This window comes from Ovis aries, chromosome 15, assembly GCF_016772045.2.
Source record: "Ovis aries strain OAR_USU_Benz2616 breed Rambouillet chromosome 15, ARS-UI_Ramb_v3.0, whole genome shotgun sequence".
Lineage (NCBI taxonomy): Eukaryota > Metazoa > Chordata > Mammalia > Artiodactyla > Bovidae > Ovis > Ovis aries.
Window position 1 is genome coordinate 33,215,961 of NC_056068.1, and position 21,293 is coordinate 33,237,253.

The window sequence follows — 21,293 nt, forward strand, 5'->3', positions numbered from 1 at the left end:
AGCCCACCAGGCTCTGCCATCCCTGGGATTCTCCAGGCAAGAACACTGGAGTGGGTGCCATTTCCTTCTCCAAACGTATACAAATGATCAAATGATGAACGAGGTTGCCTCGAGTCTAAGCCCTTGCCTCAATTCAGGTGTAGTGTGGCCCATGCCAGTCTGACGGTCCACAATTCTCTTCCTCCACAGAGGCCTTTCGGACCAACCACATGGAAACTGTCCCCATAGAGGAAGGCCAGACACTCACTCTAAACTGTACCGTTTCTCAGGAGACCACTTCTCTGCAGTGGCTGGCCCCCTCGGGCTTCACCATTTTCTTCAATGAACAACCTGGTAAGTGAAGAAGAGAGAAACCACCGCCAGACCTCAACCCGACGGATTTTCCAGACAGACAGGCTGGTGGGCCAGAAAGTCAGCATGAGTCACCCCAATGGTGGGCTTGGCCCCACCTACTGTGACACGTAAATCACACCCAGAAGCCTGTGTTTTACACACGGCTGCTTTTTTTCTGGCAGGAAGTCTGAAATGGAAACCCCACCAGTATGGTTGGTAAAGGGGGCTCAAATGACAAAGCCCGTTTCCACCATCCCACCTCACCCCCAGGTCACTTTTTGACTCTCAGTGACCATGAAGCAACCGACAGCTCGATGATAGGTGGCCGCAGACAGACAGGTGGGGGGCCCGCGGTCCTCGGGCAGCCAACACGTCACCCCCCTTCTACAGCCAGGAGCTCTCTTTTCCACCTGAGCAACCCAGAGTCACACATCAAAGCCCACCCCAAAATGTCTCCCCTTCTCCCAATGGTCTTAACAAAAACTCAGGATCGCTGAGCAATAGGAATTGGTGGCATGTTTTACTCTGAAAAGGACAGTAGCCTTCCTCTCTCACAAACACACATTGAGTCCTAGATGCCTAAGATGGGAGGGAACTCTTTTTTCATTGTATTCAATGCATTAAACATTGTATTGGTTTAATGTGTACCATACAATGCTTTGATATATGTATATATTGGAAAATAATACCCCAATAAGTTTAGTTAATATCTGTCACCTCACGTGGTCCCAGCTTTTTTTTTTTTTTTCCTTGTGGGAAGGGATTTTTTTTAACTCTATTTAGTTCATCTCTTTGGGAAGTATTTTATGAAACCCTTCCTTTATAATGAGACTATTTTTTTTAAACACTGGATTTTTTTTAAGGTTTTTTTTTTTTGTAATGTGGACCATTTTTAAAGTCTTTATTGAATTTGTTACAATATTGCTTCTGTTTTTATGATTTGGATTTTTGACCCCAAGGCATATAGGATTTTAGCTCCCTGACCAAGGATCAAATATTGTATCTGCTGCATTGAAGGGCAAAATCTTAACCACTGGACCACCAGGGAAGCCCTGATAATGAGACCATTTTATATCTCCATTTAATACTCCTAATTACCAAATGCTTGGGAAAGTATCCAACACAGCAAATTTCATTCTGCTTTGTAAAAGCAGACCCTCTAGAAAAACTTGATGTGCTTTAGAAAATATGATAACAATTGATAGGTTCACTGTAAGATAACTAAATATATTCTTTTAAGCTAAACCAACTAGATTCCAATAGAGTAAGTACATATTAATTGATAAAAGTTCTGAGAGGAGACCTTTAAGGAGAATTCTGTTAAATAATGCTTTCTGTTGCTTTTGTTTTGGTTAAACTGGGCTTCCCTGGTGGCTCAGCGGTAAAGGATCCATCTGCCAAGGCAGGAGATGCAGGTTCAGTCCCTGGGTTGGGAAGATCCCGTGGAGAAAGCTATAGCAACCCACTCCAGTCTTCTTGCCTGGGAAATTCTACAGACAGAGGAGCCTGGCGGGCTATAGCCCATGCGGTCACAAAGAGTCAGACACAAGCAAGCAGCTAAACGACAACAGTAACACTGGGAGAAGATGGACGTTCTCAAATGCCCTGATCTAGCGTGATGGTTCTCCCTCAAGGGTATTTTTTTGCCCTCCACGGGATATTTGGCAATGTGATAGTTCTGGTTGTTATAACTGAGAAAAGGCATGGGGATCTGGAATCTAAGGAGAGAGACCAGTGAAGTGAAAGTGAAGTCGCTCAGTCATGTCCCACTCTGCAACCCCGTGGACTGCAGCCCACCAAGCTCTTCCGTCCATGGGATTCTCCAGGCAAGAGTACTGGAGCGGGTTGCCAGCCAGAGACGCTGCTAAACATGCATAACGCAGAGTATAGCTCCCCCATACTCTTCACCCAGGAGAGAATTATGGACCCAAATGTCAGTAGTGCTGAGGCTGAGAACACCTGGATTCAGGGAACCTCAGTGTCCCAGGACACCATAACCGTTATTTCAGATGAGAAACAACCTTCCTTGGTCAGCCAATTGAGGTTTAACGATTTTAGGCTTGTTCACATTATAAATCTTAACATTAGAAAAAAAGAAACAAAGAAAACCACTCATTTCGGGAGCCTCTGATTCACTAAGGGACCTTTGATTTGAGATGGAAATCCCAGATCAAGACAGAATCAAAAGGAATACTTACTGTTGGCTAGAACTTTCTGAAACTGTGGGAGATTTTATGTTCTTGTGGGGTTTTGTTTGTTTTGTTTTGTTGTTGCGTTTGTTTATTTTTACCATTCCCTAAACATTTGAAAGTACTACATACTCTGGGAAATTTCAAATAATAATGAACTTTTCTTCTAAACATATCTTGGTTATTCATTGTCATATGAAATCATAAGAACAGTAGATTTTACAGCTTTGTCATCAAATCAATTTGACAACTATTTTTGTTCCAATCTTATTCATATGACTATAAAATTTAAATAGTGATAATTATGGACAGCTTTCCAATAGTTTTTAAAAATTTAATTGGAGTATAATTGCATCACAATGCTGTGTATGACAAGACAGAGAATTGGATTTCTAAGACAAATTACACTGGGGCATTTACATAATGTAAAAAAAATTATTTAAGATCCTCCTGCCACCTAAACCCTTTGCAAACCCAGGGTTCATAACTTCCTACCAGCATAAATTTTAAAAACTGCTTATTTCACAGATCTTAGTATTAAAATACTTTATTTCCTAAACTAACTTCGAACTATTGAGAGGTCTCCAGTTGGTAACACTAGAATTTGGAAGGCAGCTCAGTTAAAGATGAGACATCCATTCCCTTAAAGTGTGATAATCAAAAGCTATTCCTGTGAAAAATCCATCCACTGAGAGTCTGCATTCATCTGATACTTCTCCTTATAACAGCTCTTGTTCCCTCTTGTACAGCTTTAAAAAGTTCCAAATACCAGCTTCTTCATCACTCCTCCAATCAGCTCTCCATCAGCGTGCTGAAGGTAACACAGCATGATGAAGGCGTGTACAAGTGTCTGCACTACGGCAAGTCCGTGAGAACAAAGGAAGTGAAAGTGATTGTGTTAGGTAAGTGCCTGAAAGCCAGTAAACCCAGCCTGGGAGCAATACACTTAGGAACGGGATATCTCATTTTTAAACTCAATATTATAATTAAAAATGTTGCCTGCAGCAAGGCATTTCCTGGCAACTCTGCCATCTTCGTTGAGACAAAACAGAAAGGAGCAATTTGAGTGGCAAGTCCCAGAGTAAATGTGAGTTTGTGAAAATCGTCTTTGGCATCAACTAAATTTTCTCTGCAGGGAACTAAAAGGAAAGAGAATTCGTATTGGCTGAACTGTGACTCTGTGCCAGGCGCTGTACTGGGCTGCAAGGAATCAAAGATGAATTAGGCACAATCTCTGCCCACAAGGAGTTTGCACAGTTGTTCAGGAAGGCAAAACACATACATACATCTAGCAGAAACTCCTGACAGCATATCCTAAGATCAAATATATTCAGATGTAACTCTGCTGGACAATCGGCTCACACCCTCTGCAAAACAAGTTCCTCTCTTCTGTTGGGGGATGGGGTTGGGAGGCTTGGCTAGGAAGTGACAGCTGGAACTTGCTCAGTTCTGCAGATGGTCCTTTGTGTTCACTGTTAAGTCTTACTATCTTGACTTTTTTGCTTTTTGTAGCAGAACAGATCAATTTTAAACACTGCCTTTTATTGATCTCTAAATACCATAATTCTACATATCACACAAGGAGTTCCTAAGACTCCTCTTCTTGCATTAGTTGAGTGTGGTACCTGCCATAAAATAAAGGCACAGTGACAAAGTCTCTGGGAAGGAGTGGCTCCCTAGGGGTTCTGAGAAGCAATGAGACTCAGCTTTGGGGTCACCTTTCCCTCATGTTGCTGGTCACCCGCAATATCACTCTGGGTCAGGCCAAGTCTGTGCTCTACTGGGGCTCTCATAACACCTCTCACAACACCTCATGCCTACCTCTGTCACTGCACCTGACACGTGATCTTTCAGTGAGCAGTTTAGGGGGCTGCTCTTATCACCATGCTCTTCTTTGAGGGGCCTCATCTTTCCCACATTTGTATTGCCAGCATCTAGTACATACTTGGAACTGACTTCATAATGTCTTAATGGCAGATGGATGAGTAAATAGATGCTAAAGGGTCCCATTCTGTACCCCACAGTGTGAGGTAGAACAGAGAAGATATAAGCCTAACTGAAAAAACTTTCCTGCTGCTGCTAAGTCGCTTCAGTCTTGTCCAACTCTGTGCGACCCCATAGACGGCAGCCCACCAGGCTCCCCCATCCCTGGGATTCTCCAGGCAAGAACACTGGAGTGGGTTGCCATTTCCGTCTCCAATGCATGAAAGTGAAAAGTGAAAGTGAAGTCGCTCAGTTGTGTCCGACTCTTAGCAACCCCATGGACTGCAGCCTCCCAGGCTCCTCCGTCCATGGGGTTTTCCAGGCAAACTTTCCTAGACAGAAGTAAAAAGAAATCAGGCTGATGGGCCCTTTAGAGAAATGCCTCTTTGATGGGAGGAGGGGACAGGAGTAACTTATACTGAGGTGAGTCCTAGACTCATGAAAGTTTAGAGCTCACACAGCCAACCCATAAACCAACTCCTTTACGACTCAGACAAGGAAACTGATACACCAAGAGGTTGTGGGACTTACCCAAGTTCTTACAAATAGTTGGTGACAGAGATGGGACCAGAATTCCAGCTTCTATTCCTCACCTCGTGTTCTACCACTCAAATATACTCATCTATAAAATTTAAGAATTACTGTTGTAACATAGTCTACTTGGGAATTTCCAGAGACTAATCACACACCGGGTGACAAATATTCTGATGACAGCCAGCGTAGCTTTACAAGTACATAAAAGCCCCTTAACTATATCCTGAGAAAGGTCAAATGAAAAAATATGCCATTATTTAGACCAACCCCTACAATGATCCCTACAGATTATTAGGCTCTGTGCTTTGCTGAGATATGTAGAGCAGCTAATTAAGCAGAGAAAAATCAATTCTCTTCTAGCAACTCCTGTCACGCCAACCCTGCAAGTTTCAGTTATCAAGACGCACAATGGAGAAGAACACGTCATACTGAAATGCTCCACCGTGAGAAACAAGCCCCCTCCACGGATAACCTGGCTCTTAGGGAATGGCATGGAGCTCTATGGTAAGTGAAGAAACCATTCTCTTTTCTCCTTTGTTTTCCTTCCTATTTATATTTTTAAGGAATTTTTAAATGTTCTGGCACCCTCTGGTGGCAGAAAGTGCCAGAAAACCCCATTCAATATTTCATCCATCCTTTTCCAGACAAATTATCCTTATAAACCAATCAATACTATGCCTTATTCTTGAAAGCCTCAACACAAATAACATGGTTACATGCTTTTGTTTAAAACAAGGTAGAAACCTAAAATGGTACATGTATTAAATATTATGGTTTCATAGACTCAATGGACATGAGTTTGAACAAACTCCGAGAGATAGTGAAGGACAGGGAAGCCTGGCATGCTGCAGTCCATGGCGTCACAGAGTCAGACACAACTGAGTGACTGAACAATGTCACTGCATACAATTTCATTTTATGAAGAGTGGGAGAGGATAAGATGGTTGGATAGCATCACTGATTCACTGGACATGAGCGTGGGCAAACTCTGGAAGATAGTGAGAGACAGGGAGGACTGGCATGCTGCAGTCCATGGGGTTGCAAAGAGTCAGACACGACTCAGTGACTCAACAACAACAAAATTTCATAAAATACATAATATAGCTATTACCTGTACCTCTGAGCATGAACTCTGTATCAGACACAGAATTCAAAATATGTTTAGGACTTCCCTGGTGGTTCAGTGGCTAAGACTCCATGCTCCCAATGCAGGGGGTCCAGGGTTCAATCCCTTATCAGAGAACTAAATCCCACATCCTGCAGCTAAACATTCTGCATGACTCAACTAAAGATCCCACATGCCAGAACCAAGACCTGGCACAGCCAAATAAATAAATACGTTTCTAAAAATATATATGTAACATAATACATGCAATTGGAACAGATAAGTTCTTGCTTGAACAATGGAGTATCATGTCATACTCCCTATGGCAGATAAAACTATTTTGATAACAGCAGCAACAACAAAAACCTAAGCTTTGAGCCTTTTAACTGAAGCAGGATAACCAACTGTCATGCTTGGAAACTGATTCAACATACATTTCATTCAATTTATAGGTTCAGTCCACTGCCAATTCTAGACCTTTCTTTAATCTGCCTTATTCATTCAACCTGAGTAAGGTCTTGGGTCTTTGTGTTCCACAACATTAGGCTGTCTTTCTTATGTAACCATGATAAGCTTTGGATTTTTTTTTTTTCCCATAGTACAGGGTTTATAGGAAATTATCCACTCTTGTTCATCTGCTTCTCTTTGGGAATGGGGCCAAGCACGTCCCAGGTGGCTGAGGGAAATTAGAGTGAGGTTAGAAGACTAACAGGTTTGCCAAGATGTCAAGGGCATTGGTTTCTCAGAGAACCATGCCACCCAATAGCATTAAACTGTCATGACCTCACACACACTTCAAATTGTTTCACAGGTGAAACCCACCATGAATATGAAACTGATGGGAAGAAGTGTAACAGCACCAGCACACTGACAGTCCACTCATACAGCAAAAACTCCACAGCAAGTTGCATTATCCGACACAAAGGCCTGCAAGGAAGAAAACTGGTAGCACCTTTTCGGTTTGAAGATCTGGGTAAGAACCACCAATGGCTGTCTTTGATTATCTTAAATTTACCTTATATCACACTATCAAACAAGATGAAATAGATTAGGAAAAGTCCTTCAGAGTGAGCTCACTGTCCACAAAGCTTTTTTAAATAACAAATTTCTTTCATGATTGAAATTTCTCCAGCTGGGCGACAGAGTTACTGTTCCAACACAGAGGAATCCCAGTTGTGTAGAAAGCCTAACAGAGTGCCATATGCAAGCAGGGTCATGCTTGTTTTTTGATCATGACAGCTGGCATAACTTGACCTAAAATAGTTTTATTGCAGTCATGTTTTTGGAGAGACCATGTGAAGCTTACTACATCCCTGTACTTAATCCCCAAGGGGATAAAACTGACTGAAGTAAATCTAAACTTGTCAATATCATTGTATGTTAACAATCATGTACCCACATTAAGTCATGACTATGCTTTAGATTTATTTTGTTATAACTGTTTTAGAGAACATAGTCTACCCATGTTAATACTCTGAGCAGGGGCTTCCCCGGTGGCCCATTGATTAAGAGTTCAGCTTCCGATCGATGCAGGGTGTGCAGGTTCAATCCCTGGTCGGGGAGATAAGATCCCATATGCCTCACAGTCAGAAAATGAAAACATAAAACAAGCAGTATTGTAACAAATTCAATAAAGACTTTAGAAAATGATCCACATAAAAAAAATCTTTAAAAAACTATTTTGAGAACACCAAAAATTAAGAATAATAAAAATGAAAAGAAATCAAACATTAAATGTGAAGAAGAGTTGCCTCCATTTTCAGAATCTCTGTTCCCTGATCCCATCACCAAAGGTTGAAGAATTAGTTTAAAAACTATATAAAACGTTTTGAGCCAAGAAGCGGCCTCTGAGAAGTAGCGGGCATCACACATCTATCATTCATAGGACCCCAACCTTCATTACTTTATAAGGTACTTCTCAGTGTGACCCTGGAAAAGGGCATGGCAACCCACTCCAGTGCTCTTGTCTGAAGGACCCCGTGGACAGAGGAGCCTGGCGGGCTAGTCCATGGGGTCCCAAAGAGCTGGACACGAGTGAGCACTCTCGGTGTGAAAAGAGATTCCTGAAGGATAAGCATTCCCTCACCCTAGTGAAAGAGGAAGCTGCTGGATGACCATGAGTTTGTTGAAAAAGCTCAGTATCGAATGAAATAACGGATGAGGAAAGGTGCTTGTGAACAGGAACCTCACTGTGAGAAAAGTGTCCTGCTGCTCTGCGGGGGCTGGCGCTGTGGTTAGCAACTCCCCACTCGCTACCCTGTGTTCTCTGCCGGTCACTTTCCCATCAAACCAAAAGTAGGTCTTGAGGAAGCTGGGTTTAGAAGAATCACGGCCCCCAGATTGGGCGGAGCTGTAATCTGACGTAAATATTCTTTCCTCTCAGTCACTCATCCCCCTCCTCATTCTCCACCCCCAGCCATGGAAGGGAGTCTAGGGCACAGGGGGAGGCGGGAGGGTCACCAAAGAGAAAATGAGGCTTTTTTTACCTAAATGGCTCTGAAAAATGTTCAGATTTTAAATAAAAGAACCAACAATATCAATAAATATATATTTTAATTTTCAGCAATTGTTCAAACCATCTACCAAAATTACTGCTGAAGGAGAAATCACAGCTTCTCCTCCTGGATGGCCATAGTTCTATACATACACAGAGTGTGTGTGTGTATATATATATGTATGTATGTATGTATATACACATACACAGACTATTGAAAATATATGTGACAATTGTATGCACACACTATGGCATATACACATAATATATACAATGTGTATAGAATATAGTATATGTAATATATATATAACCTATTTTGTACATAATTATGTAATTATATGAATTCATATAGTATACATTATTCTAGATCTTAATCGTTATTGATAAATTTTATTCTCTGTGTCCCCAGTAGTTGCCACATTATCCTTATCTTGTCATCTGCTTCCAGCTCTTCTATTTGACTTGTCTTCGAGCTTTTCACTGCAGGCGACTTCTCCTCTCTTCAATTTTCTCTGGCCTCTTTGTGGCCACAGAGCTCACTTTAGCCTTGTGATCTGTTTTACTATTTCTCCAGTGTCTCCTTAGTGGTTCTTCTTTTCTCAGAGCCGTTGGCATGTGATTCAAGCATTTTTATAGTTTTAAATTTTTAGTGTTTGATTAAGAAAATAATTTAAAAGCCACAGAAAAATCCTTTGATTAAATGAAAGACTGAAAAGCACTCACAGATTCCATGAAGATATTACAGATCAGTATCAATATTTGTAAATTAACAGGCATTGTTTTTATAAGCTCCCTGGTTGCAGGCCTGTTCGTTGACTGATCAAACCTATGCTAAGTTGAACCTCTAGGTACATTCCTAACCATTGATTTTATAGTCTACAAGAGCATTTGGTAAGCCTCTTAATGAATAGTCAGGTTTGGGGCTACACATATCATACAAATGAAATCATTTATTCTCACCAAAAAACTCCGAGAGGTGAATGTATTAGAACCTCCATTTTACAGGTAAGGAAAAGCCTTGCATATGAGAGATTAGGGACCTGGTCCAAATTTAATCATTGGCAGGCAAGGATCAGCATTGGAATTCAGCCCATTCTGACACTGACTCCAAAGCCACCTAATAAATAGGCAGGTAGATATGCGATTAAGTAGATAGACAGATTAATAAGTATTAATAGGGAGATACAGATAGAGATGAACAGTCTGCCCACCACTGCCCAATGCACCGCTCCACAGAGGTCCAGCCTGTTACGCTTCTAAGCCAGGCAGTTTAGCAGATGGACAATCAGCGGGATATAGATTCAAACACCAGCACAAGGGCTGCAGAACACCTAATTCTGCGGTTTCTGCAGAACCTCCACAAGCAGGTAGCAGCCAAGCATATTCTCCAATCTGCTGTACTGAGCACAACGTGGGTAAAATTGCTCTCTGTAGTTGCGGAATTCTGTTTTTCCCCTTTCCTAGTTACTGATCAAGAGACAACGTCAGCTGCCCTGGAGACAAGCTCTCTATCCTCTCAAGACCCTCAGCAGCCCAATAGCACTGGTAAGTATCAAAAACATTAAAACTTTAAAAAAAAATTATGATTCTCTGGAAGGTCACTTTTCCCATTCTAAGTTTCAAGAATGTTTTTTTCTTTTAATTTGTAATAAGACCATAGAAGTCTCCTTCCAACTGGCTCCAGCTTCATGGTGACCAGGAGAAGCACCGTATTCAGAGAGTTCAGTGAGTGGGAGGGGCTTTAGAGTAACTAACACCTTGTAAGTTCTCTTTCTCTCTCTCTCACACACACAGGCATGCACACACAACTGTGACATCTGAATCCCTCCGTGGTAAAAGGCAAGGTTGGATTCACTTATAGGAGACTCATTTCTTTGTTCTTCCATCTAGAACAGACCAAACACAAAATAAAGACTTGATAACAGCAAAGCGCAACATGCAGGATCTGGAGTTTAGCTGTTGTCATTGAATAGCAAAGTCACCCTTGAAGGCTCATCAGTTACTTGGTTGTCAAGAACTCAGATAGTTCTGTTTTGCTCTTACAGTTTTACTTATTTGACTTGGCTGTGCTGGGTCCTAGTTGCTGCGCACAGGCTTTCTCTAGCCGCAGTCAGTGGCGGCTTCTCACTGCGGTGGCTTCTCTTGCTGCAGAGCACTGGCTCTGAGGCACTTGGGTTTCAGTAGTTGGGGCATGTGGGCTCAGCAGGTGCAGTTCCCGGGCTCTAGAGCCTGGGCTCAGTAGCTGTGGCGCACAGACTTAGTTGCTCCACGGCATGCGGGATCTTCCTGGATCAGGGATCGAACCCGTGTCCCCTGCACTGGCAAGCAGATTCTTAACCACTGAGCCACCAGCTCCTGTTTTGTTTCTTCAACTTACCATATGCATTTTATTTTTTAAATTTCCTTTTCTTTCATTAGTGAGGTTTTAAAAAAAAAAAACCATACACACAGAAGCAAAAATGTGTGTTTTTCAAGCTTACTGTACACACCTCCAAAGTATAGAAATGTAACATTCTGAGTGCTAAAATATATTTAAGAACTCAGTGTTTGATGACAGGATTGAACTATAAAAGAAGGAGAATTTAGAAAACCTGGTTTATAATCCCAGCTTGGTTAGACAGTGAACCACTAGATGATTAACTCTGGGCAATGATCATATATTTAACTTATCTTTGTATGTTACCTAGCTGGATACCTGCCAGTAGCAGGTACTCACAAAATGCAGTATGCGTGAACGGATGAGTGAATGCTTGCATGCAGCTGTCACGGTGCTTTGAACACGACTGTAAGCTTCATTCAGAAAGGCATAAATCCCCACATATCCTCTTTCTGTTTCAACAGAGTCTCTCGAAAATTGTGTGGTGGGAGAAGTGCTTTCCTATCACTATCATGTCCACAGTTCTGAGTATCAGACCACATTTTTTAAATGTTTATCTTCACTAATACTTAGAAGTAAATGTTTAGTTTCTTTAAGCACTGATAAATATATATATACCATACATACATATATACTTTTTCTGCAGGGCAATGGAAATTGAAAATATTATGAAGTGGAACAGCCACATCCCTTGGTTAAATAAACCAATATTTTTAAACGTGTTTAGAATCTATTTGTCTTTAAATCGGCTTACACCACTACCGAATAACTCAATTTTCTCCTCTGCTTTTTCATATAGAACAGAAGATTTAAGAAATATGGTTTCTAAAATTCCTTTCAGCTTTCAATTTCTACGATTGTATTACTGTTAATAATACCCATTTTCAAGAGAAGGGGTGGTTTCATTCCTCTCAGGGCCCACATGGTGGCGCTGAGCAATGGGCTACAAACCAAGAGTGCAGAGGAGGGAAAAAAAACCAGGGAAAAGAAACAACAAAATCGGAAAAAAAGAATCTTATTTTTTTAATTTCTCTTACCTCGCAAAATCATCATAGCACACCCTATTTCTAAGGAGGAAGCAAGCATTGGGCTGAATGGCAACTGAGCCAATTTTCAACATAAAAATCACTGCTTTGTGCATTTCAGGTTGTAGGATTTCTATTCACCAGGCTTAAGGTACCATTCTTCAATATTCAGTCCTGAAGCATCCTAAAACTGCTTCAACTAATAGACCTGGTTCAGGGAGGAAATATAATGTTTTAAATTTGGGATTCTGAGTTTTTATACTGGCTCTGCCACTTATCTGCTATAGAACTGAGACCTGTTTGCTCAGACCTATAGTGAGAAGTAATATATACCAAATGGTCAGTTTAAGGTCTGGCACAGAGAAAGTGTTCATTAAACATTCACCTTGAAAAAAGAAGGGCTTCCCTCGTGGCTCAGATGGTAAAGAATCTGCCTGCAATGCAGGAGACCCGGGTTCCATCCCTGGGCTGGGAAGATCGCCTGGAGAAGGAAATGGCTATCCATTCCAGTATTCTTACCTGGGAAATCCCATGGACAGAGGAGCCTGGCAGGCTACAGTCCATGGGGTTGCAAAGAATGGGATACAACTGAGTGACTCTTTAAGGAAAAAAAAAAAAGTGAAACTGACCATTTGCAACAATTTTTGGAAGAAGTCAGTAGTTGCAAAGTGATATTGTTTTGAATGAGGATCTTTCAATTTGGTTTCCAAGGTGCTTTGGGATGAATATGTGCATATATACCACATAGCACATACACTGTCATACGAATATCTCATGTCTTACTTTCATCTTGGTTGCAGTAATGGAAGATTCTAGTACGTCAGAGATTGACAAGGAAGAGGAAGAACAAACCACTCAAGTCTCTCATTTGGCCACTGGTAAGTGTCCCCAACACTTATTTACTTAGAACTGACACTTGATGTTTTAACCTCTTAATCAATACATCCAGTAGACTTTTTCAGTCCTCATGATGTTTGACCTTTTTATTGGTTAATCACTCCCTTATCCCTTGACCTGCTCCTTGACCTAGTCATCTGCCTGGCTTCCCTGACTTACTCTGTCTGGTCCTGTTACTTTGCTCACCACTCCTCCTCGTGTCCATTAGCTCACGTCCCCTCCTCCTCTGACTTCTTCTATGTAGATTTGATTCTATTTCTCCATCCCTGGTTATTGCCTTAATCCTTAAAGAGTTTCCCCCTTCCCAAGAGTATGTCTGTTGCTGTCAAACAGAAGAGTTACATACCTGCATTTCCAGAACATTCTCCCAAGCAAGAATCCCTGTTTTATTCCATTTCCCACATATCTCTGGCTGAGTTTTCTGCCAGTTCCTCAAACTCAACATGGCTAAAAACTGAACAGCACCTTTTCCCACAAAATCGACTTCCCAAAACATCACACAGGCCCAAAACACACACATATACGTGTGTGTATATAGACACACACATATGCACACATATAAAATCAATAGGTTCCCAAAGAGTTTTGAGCCTTCTCTTTTGTCCACAAGCACAGCCACCTCCTTGATGCAGGCCCCCATCATGTCCTGCATAAAGTATTGTAACTTCAACTTCTCTTGCTGTGATTTTTCAGCATCCTACTATCAAAACACCCCTTTGCACCCTCTACCCCAGTGATCAGAAAACCGCTATGGCTCACCATTCACAGCGCAGAGCCTGAGCCTTCAGGCCTCCAGAGGTGCTCTCTACCACCTCCCTCTGTGGCCCTGTCTCTGTGAAGTCCTGACCAGAATACACGTTTTTCTCAGATAACTTTCCATCTCATTTTGATGGCCCTGCCCTAACTGCCCCGATGAAAGGAAATCCACGTCACCTTCTCCTTACCCCTCCTTCAAGACCAGCCTCCTCGCCGGACACTTTCCTGACCAGCTCAAGGACCCTGCCAGCCTCGGAACCCCTGAACACATTATTATACATAACATATGTGGGTCTAGAATCTGGCACAGTTATCTTACTGCTGCTTGTTTGTTTTTTTAATTGAAGGATAATTGCTTTACAATATTGTGTTGGTTTCTGCCATACATCAACATGAATCAGCCATATATATACAAAAGTCCCCTTCCTCTTGAACCTCCCTCCCCCCTCCCACCACATCCCATACCTCTAGGTTGTCACAGCGCCCTGGTTTGAGTTCCCTGAGTCGTATTCTACATATGGTAATGTGTATGCTTCCACTCTGCTCTTTCCATTCGTCCCGCCCTCTCCATGCCCCCCTCCCTGTGTCCATAGGTCTCTTCTCTATGCCTGCATCTCCAGTGCTGCCCTGCAAACAGGATCATCAATACCATCCTTCTAGATTCCATATATATGCATGAATATACAATATTTGTTTTTCTCTTTCTGACCTGCTTCACTCAGCATAATAGGCTCTAGGTTTATCCACCTCATTAGCACTGATGCAAATGTGTTCCTTTTTACGGCTGAGTAATATTCCGCTATATATATATGTATCACAATTTCTTTATCCATTCATCTCTCGATGGACATCTAGGTTGCTTCCATGTCCTAGCTATTATAAATAATGCTGCAGTGAACACAGTGTCTTTTTCTATAATGGTTTTCTCAGGACTGCTGTTTGTTTTTATTAACTTGTTTGTTTATATATAGAGAGAACTACTCCCTAAATCATAGGATTGTGCCTTAGCAGCTCCAAGCACAGTTTTCTCTGAGTAGCTGCACTCCTTAATGGCATGTTGGTTGAGATGAAGGGGACCGTGAATGACATTCTGCAAATGCAGAGCCCCCAAAATAAGAGTACTAGAAAGATCTTTAAGAGCTCACCTGGTTTATCTCCAGATGCCTTCGTGGAGGACCACATTTAACCTAGCCAAGATTAATGAAATTTCATTTTATTTGCAGAGTTTTTCAAACTCCGTAGTGACTTTTCTTGCTACTTAACTACACTTTGCTAAAAACTCCATTCCTTACAGCTAATTTGAACTCTCTGACTATACTTCAATATCCTCACGTTTCCTCTAGAAATGAAAAATAACTAGCCCAATATCTATGTAACTTAAAAACCTTTTTCAAATCATCCCATGAAATTGCTTTGTTTACATTCCTGTTTGCTTATTTTCAGAGAACGAATAACCTGACTCTCTTTACCTTCAGGGTAAAGCTCTCCCTCATCTTTTCCTCTCAGCTATTATCCTTCATTATATTTTGCAAATACTGTATATATTCCTCAGTGATCAAAAAACCCCTCAGCCTGTTTAAAGCCCTTGCATTTTCCCTGCAGAAGCAAATCGGCAGTATGGGGGACTGACGAAGAAGAAGAGCGGTGTCCTGCTGCTGACCCTCGTGTCCTTCCTCATATTCATACTGTTCATCATTGTCCAGCTTTTCATCATGAAACTCCGGAAAGCACATGTGATATGGAAGAAAGGTGAGTGGGCAGAGAGCCTGACAGAGGCTCCAAGGTGCTGAAGCCACTGGCCAGCCCAAAGGGAAATTCTGTCAATTAAAGCTCTTCCATTCAATGCGGTACCATCTGAGCAGTGCACCATTCAATGCTATACCGGCTGTCTGAGCAGGATGTGAACTTCCAGGGATTACAGTCAAAGAATGCATGACCAAGAGAAACTAGAGTAGCTCTAGGAAATGGCATTAAATTGTGGAGGCTTCTATTCACAAAAGGGTACCAAATAGAGAGCATATTCATCCATTCATTCAATAAGCATTTACTGAACACCCACGTGTGCCAGGCACTCTTCCAGGCACTGAGAACACATCTGCCAACAAGGCAGACCAAATCCCTGTCCTCAAGGAGTTCCTATTCTAGGACTGACTGACCAGTCAAGGGTTGAATATAATAGACTGTGTGTGGGCCCATTCTTACTCTATAAGAATGCACTTAGCTTCCGTCAACCATATGTTCGCAATTTTTTCTAAGCATTCAGATTTAAAAGTTATCATTGGAAACAAAAACAAAATTATTTAGCTAGCATAGAACATACCTATTAAAATATATAGACTCAACATCAGAGACAGAAGGGACTGTAGAAGTTATCCAGAATAACCATCTGCTCTGTTCGTTCCGTAAATGCGTGCCAAGATTAAATCCCTTCTTTAATTCTGAGTCGTTATTTAGACCTGAACTGTTCAATACAGTAGCCATAATACGGCTAGTCAGCACATGAACTGTGGCTAGGCACCCTTGAGAGGTGCTGTAAGGATTTGTATTTGACTTTAATATGCTGGACACATCCAGTTTTGAAGACTCAGTTCACACACATACACACACACACACACACAAGAATATGTCTAATAACAATGCATTGAATCTACTAAATAAAAACATATCAATTTCACCTGTTTCCTTTTACTTCTTGAAATGGCAGCTAGAAAATTGTAAATTATACACGTGCCTTGTATGATGGTGCTCTTGAACACTGCTGATTTAGCCATATATGTCTCATACACCTCCAATGACGGAGAACGCATTATGTTCTATGGCAAAGTACTATTAACACATCTTTGACTGGCTCTGACCCTTTTACAAGTGTTGCTTCTCATGTGGTACATTTATATGATGGAATATTACTCAGCCATTAAAAACAATGAAATAATGCCATTCGCAGCAACACGGATGGACCTAGAGATTGGGTACTGAGTGAAGTCAGTCAGACAGAGAAGGAGGAGGAGTAAGTGCACATCTTTACAGTGAAGGACTTAATATGACATCCCTTATATGCGGAATCTAAAAAGAAATAAAATGAACTTACTTACAAAACAGCAAGAGACTCATAGCCTTAGAGAATGAACTTACGATTGCCAGAGGTTAGGATGTGGGGAAGGGATAGTCACGGGGTTTTGGATGGACATGTACATACTGCTATGTTTAAAATGGATCACCAGCAAGGACCCACTGTCTAGCACAGGAAACTCTGCTCAATGTTATGTGGCAGCCTGGATGGGAGGGGAGTTTGGGGGCGAATGGATACATGTGTATGTATGGCTGAGTGAGTCCCTTCACTGTTCACCTGAAACCATCACAATATTGTTAATCAGCTATATCCCAATACAAAATAAAAAGTTTAAAAAATTAAGTAATGCTTTTCCTAGTTTAATATCTATCTTTTGAGATATTCAGATGGACTAACATTTTTATCATAAACAGACCTACATATAGGGTCTGGCTTTCCAGTTGTACCCACACAAAAGGCAATCGCCACAGTATTGTTTCAAAACCTCCCACTGATGCCTCCCCTACCATGCTTCTTTAAGCTCTACTAGAATTGTTTCTTCCCAAAAAGACAGTATTTGACTCTAATATGCTGTCATCTGACGTCTGCAACTTTTATACTGCACGCATGGCACAGTGCCTGCAGGAATCACAGTAAAACTGAAAAATAATTTACTGAACTAATGAGTACACGAGGTACGGGGGAGGAAATGGTAAGTCTACTATCACATAAAAACAGGTACAATCTTACTCAAATGTACATTTCTAAATACAGATGATGTCTGTGGCACCAGAAATCAATAACAATTTTTTCTTCTTGCAGAAAGTGAGATTTCAGAGTACACTCTAGAAAGTTACAGATCGAGGTCAAATAATGAAGAAACATCATCCCAAGAGAAAAATGGCCAAAGTAAGTCAACTATGGGACCTGGGACATGAAAAATGAGGTTCGTTCACTTGTTGCCTTTCATGAGGAGAGGAAAAATCAAAGTTTGATTTTTAGCTCAAGAAAAAGCAAATCACCTAAATCATTTCACAGAACTTAAGGAAATACACCTAAAAAACCCCCAAAAAGTAGCAGTTAAGTTTGCATAGCTGAACGTAAGCCCCTTTGAGGAGCCATCCCTGAGTCCTTGCTGTCACGCACAGGTACATCTTGGACTGTATGCCCCTCCTGTGCACCGCAGCATCCTATATACAGCTTTACCAATGAAGAACTTCCCACACCAGGCTGTCATTTTTGGTGTGTTAATCTAGCTATCACAATACACCTCCAGGTGGTGAGCAATTGGGTCTACTCTATGTGTATCCTAAGATCCTAGCATAGGGCTTGCCACATCAAAAGTGGAGAGTCTGGTAAATTTGTATTGAATAAATGAATATAGGGCTTTTGAGGTGGTGCTAGTGGTAAAAACAAACAAAAAAACCCACCTGCTGATACAGGAGAGATGCAGGTTTAACCCCTGGATGGAGAAGATCCTCTGGACAAAGGCATGGCAACCCACTCCGGTATTCTTGCCTGGGAAATCCCATGGACAGAAAAGCCTGGCAAGCTACAGTCTAGGGGGTTGCAGAGAGTCAGACACGACTGACGCAACTTAGCTCTCATGCAAATGAATATAAGGCTTAACAAATTTAAGCAGAAATATTTCACGTCTTTTGGATTACTTTATTGCAGTTCTTCAAGCAAAATATGAAAAGAATAAATAGTCTAATAGTGTGTGTGTGTATGTGTTTGTGTGTACTCTTGACAAAGATAAAGTAGACAGAAGCTAGGAATAGAGCACAGCAAGAATCTTACACCTTCCAACCGCTGTTTCCTCCATGCACATTAACTTATTCCACCTGCCCAAAGTTGCAAGACAATGCAGTGAGCTTTACCACTAGTTGCTATTGGTTTTCTTGAGGCTTTATAAGAAGCATTTATTTCTTTCATAACACCTCTGGCTTTTTTTTGGTTTTGACCTAGCAAGGTGTGAAATGGAAGAAAGACTAGCTGTTGTACTAGGAAGAGGGGCACGAGTGAGCGGGGTATGTGAGACCCGGGGTGGGAGTGGGAAGTGTGGGTCAGCTGCCCACAGGCTGTTACACTGCAACACATGTTTCAATGACGTCAGTATAATGTGTAATCAGGGTTGCTTCCTACACCCATTCCCCCAGGCAAGGGGGACAGAGCAGTGGGTGTAGCTTCGCTGTGCACCTGAAACTATCACAACATTGAGAATTGGGTATACCCCAATGTAAGGGCTCAGTTGTGTCAACTCTTTGTGACCCCATGGACTGTAGCCCACCAGGCTCCTCTGTCCATGGAATTTTCCAGGAAAATACTGGAGTGGGTTGCCATTTTCTCCTCCAAGGGATCTTTCCCACCCAGGGATGAAACCCGTGTCTCCTATGTCTCCTGCACTGGCTGGCAGGTTCTTTACCACTATGTATCAATACAAGATAAAAACGTCACAAAAAAAGAAGCAACAACCACAGTGGGAGTAGAACTGTAACCTTTAGCAGGAAAAGAAAAGCCTTCAGTTCAGCTGCTGAGCAAGCAGAAGCCCTTTCAATTCACCTTTAAGAAAATTTAAAATGAGCACCTACATAGAAGAAATTAACACATTATAAATCGACTATTAATATATTTCAATACACTTTTTTTTTTAATAGAATAAGCCTGTGCACTCAGGACTCTCTACCCAGAAAGGTCTGTCCCCCACCCCAGTACATACTCCCTGGGGTGGGAGGATTGCCATAGCTGTGGGAGGTTGCACTGTCTCCTGGGATCTGATGCCCCACTTTCATCCTCCTTCCCTCAGTGCCCTCAAATCCAGCATTTCAACTCTACCATTTCTGCTCGTTGTCTTCTGGAGACACTTCTAGACTCCATGTACAGAGATGCATGAGCTTTCATTGGGCTGCCCCAAACCTCTTATTCCCATAAGCCCTTTTTCTTTCAGTATGAAATCATGTTAAAGGCAATGTATTTTTTTCCAGCAACACATCCGTTATTTGATAGCAGAGATGGCTATATATCTTATTTCAGGTTTATGAGCATAATGTTTACATAAGAAGACTTTTTGAAAATTAGGCCGTAACAGGGCATTCAAGACCATGTGTACACAGCAGTGAATTTCAGATTTGAGTTTTTTAACATTAACATTCAGACCTACAAACACCACAAGGCGATCCGCGTGTTTTAAATAAATGGGTGCAACATTGTTCAAACTAAATGTTTGGGTTTGCCATGTTTTTCTTTCAGCTTCCCACTCTAAGGGCTGCATAAACTACATCACACAGTTGTACTCGGAGGCAAAATCAAAGACGAAGGAAAAGGCACAACCTTCAAAATTAAAAGGAGAGCTGAGTTATATACCAGAAAGCATCGTGTAGGGAGCCTTGCAACAGAAAATAGGATTTCAAGGCAGCCTCATCATCACCTCAGTGGAGCAGCCTGGGAGAAGGCGCTTAATGACCGTCATATGAAAAACGTCCTTTGAGTGCAATGCAAGATGGCGTCCTCCAATAGTAAACCACCCCAGGACTCAGAGCAATAAGTGAGGACTAACCCATGAACATGAAGCTTTGTAGTTTAAAAGAAATGAATGGAACTTATTATTCCTGACACTACTTCAGAGCGGGAGGATTCTACTAAGCTTTGGGATCAGGGTCAATGTGATCAGCTAACATTCTTAGTGTAAAGGAAACAGGAGATTTTAAGATGCTGGGCTCTAGTAGAACTACTTAAATTTTTTTTAATTGTTTTTAATTTTTCTTTCTGGTTTCCAAATAAAGATCTTTGGGATGAAAAGGACCCAAAGAAGGTCTCTAGTCCTAGAAGCTGACTTTCAAGACGAACTTTAAGCAGCTGTAACCAGTCATGAATGAGTCAGATGAACATGAAGGTCCCAAAGTTCATGTCCTAAGACCTAAGGGAAGTTCAAGGCAGACCCAAAGATTTTGTGTTCTTAGAATTGTCTTGCTAAATCACAATAGTTGACCTGGTAGGCCATGTTTTTACCAGGACACTTCGTTCCAAAAACATGTACAAAAGAAAATAATGAGTTGAATTTCCTGATGACTAATCTAATAGATGCTTTTCAAAAAGTATTTAATAAAGAGCTGACTATGTATTTGTGTTTCTAGTGGTTGTTCCAAGGTGTACTTCCTCCCTTCGCTTTTACACATGAAAATGTGTGAAAACATTTAGGACATGTCTCATTCTTTGGGTCTGAATAAACTACTTCTAAAATAATACCACCTGCTGTCCCCACTTCTCCCTACACTGCTCTACCACACATAAAATTTATGAGTTTGTATTTGTTACAGAGGCCAGATCCAGCTGTGATTTTTTTTCTTGTGATAATTTTTTTTAAAAAAATCACAAAATTACTGAAAGGTATAAGGACAGAATGAAGTGCTTTTCCCTCTAATCCAGGGGTCCCCAACCTCTGGGATCTAAAGTCTGGTGATCTGAATTGATGTAATAATAACAGAAACAAAGTGCCCGATAAATGTAATGAACATGAATCATCTCAAAACCATCCCCGCTCCCTGGTCTGTG

The 21,293-nt window shown here is 41.4% G+C and overlaps 1 protein-coding gene across 2 annotated transcripts in view; it reads left to right on the top strand.

The window, feature by feature from the left end:
• CRTAM (cytotoxic and regulatory T cell molecule) overlaps window positions 1-20,862 on the top strand; it is a 28,563-nt gene extending 7,701 nt beyond the window's left edge. For both annotated transcript variants that reach the window (XM_042233003.1, XM_015100966.3), the window contains exons 2-10: window positions 190-333; window positions 3,272-3,424; window positions 5,400-5,543; window positions 6,956-7,117; window positions 10,103-10,183; window positions 12,841-12,918; window positions 15,296-15,442; window positions 17,565-17,651; window positions 19,992-20,862. In XM_042233003.1, coding sequence (XP_042088937.1) covers window positions 210-333; window positions 3,272-3,424; window positions 5,400-5,543; window positions 6,956-7,117; window positions 10,103-10,183; window positions 12,841-12,918; window positions 15,296-15,442; window positions 17,565-17,651; window positions 19,992-20,122 — 1,107 coding nt within the window. In that variant the 5' untranslated portion in view covers window positions 190-209 and the 3' untranslated portion in view covers window positions 20,123-20,862. The remainder of the gene's footprint in view (window positions 1-189; window positions 334-3,271; window positions 3,425-5,399; window positions 5,544-6,955; window positions 7,118-10,102; window positions 10,184-12,840; window positions 12,919-15,295; window positions 15,443-17,564; window positions 17,652-19,991) is intronic.
• Window positions 20,863-21,293: the final 431 nt, after the last annotated feature.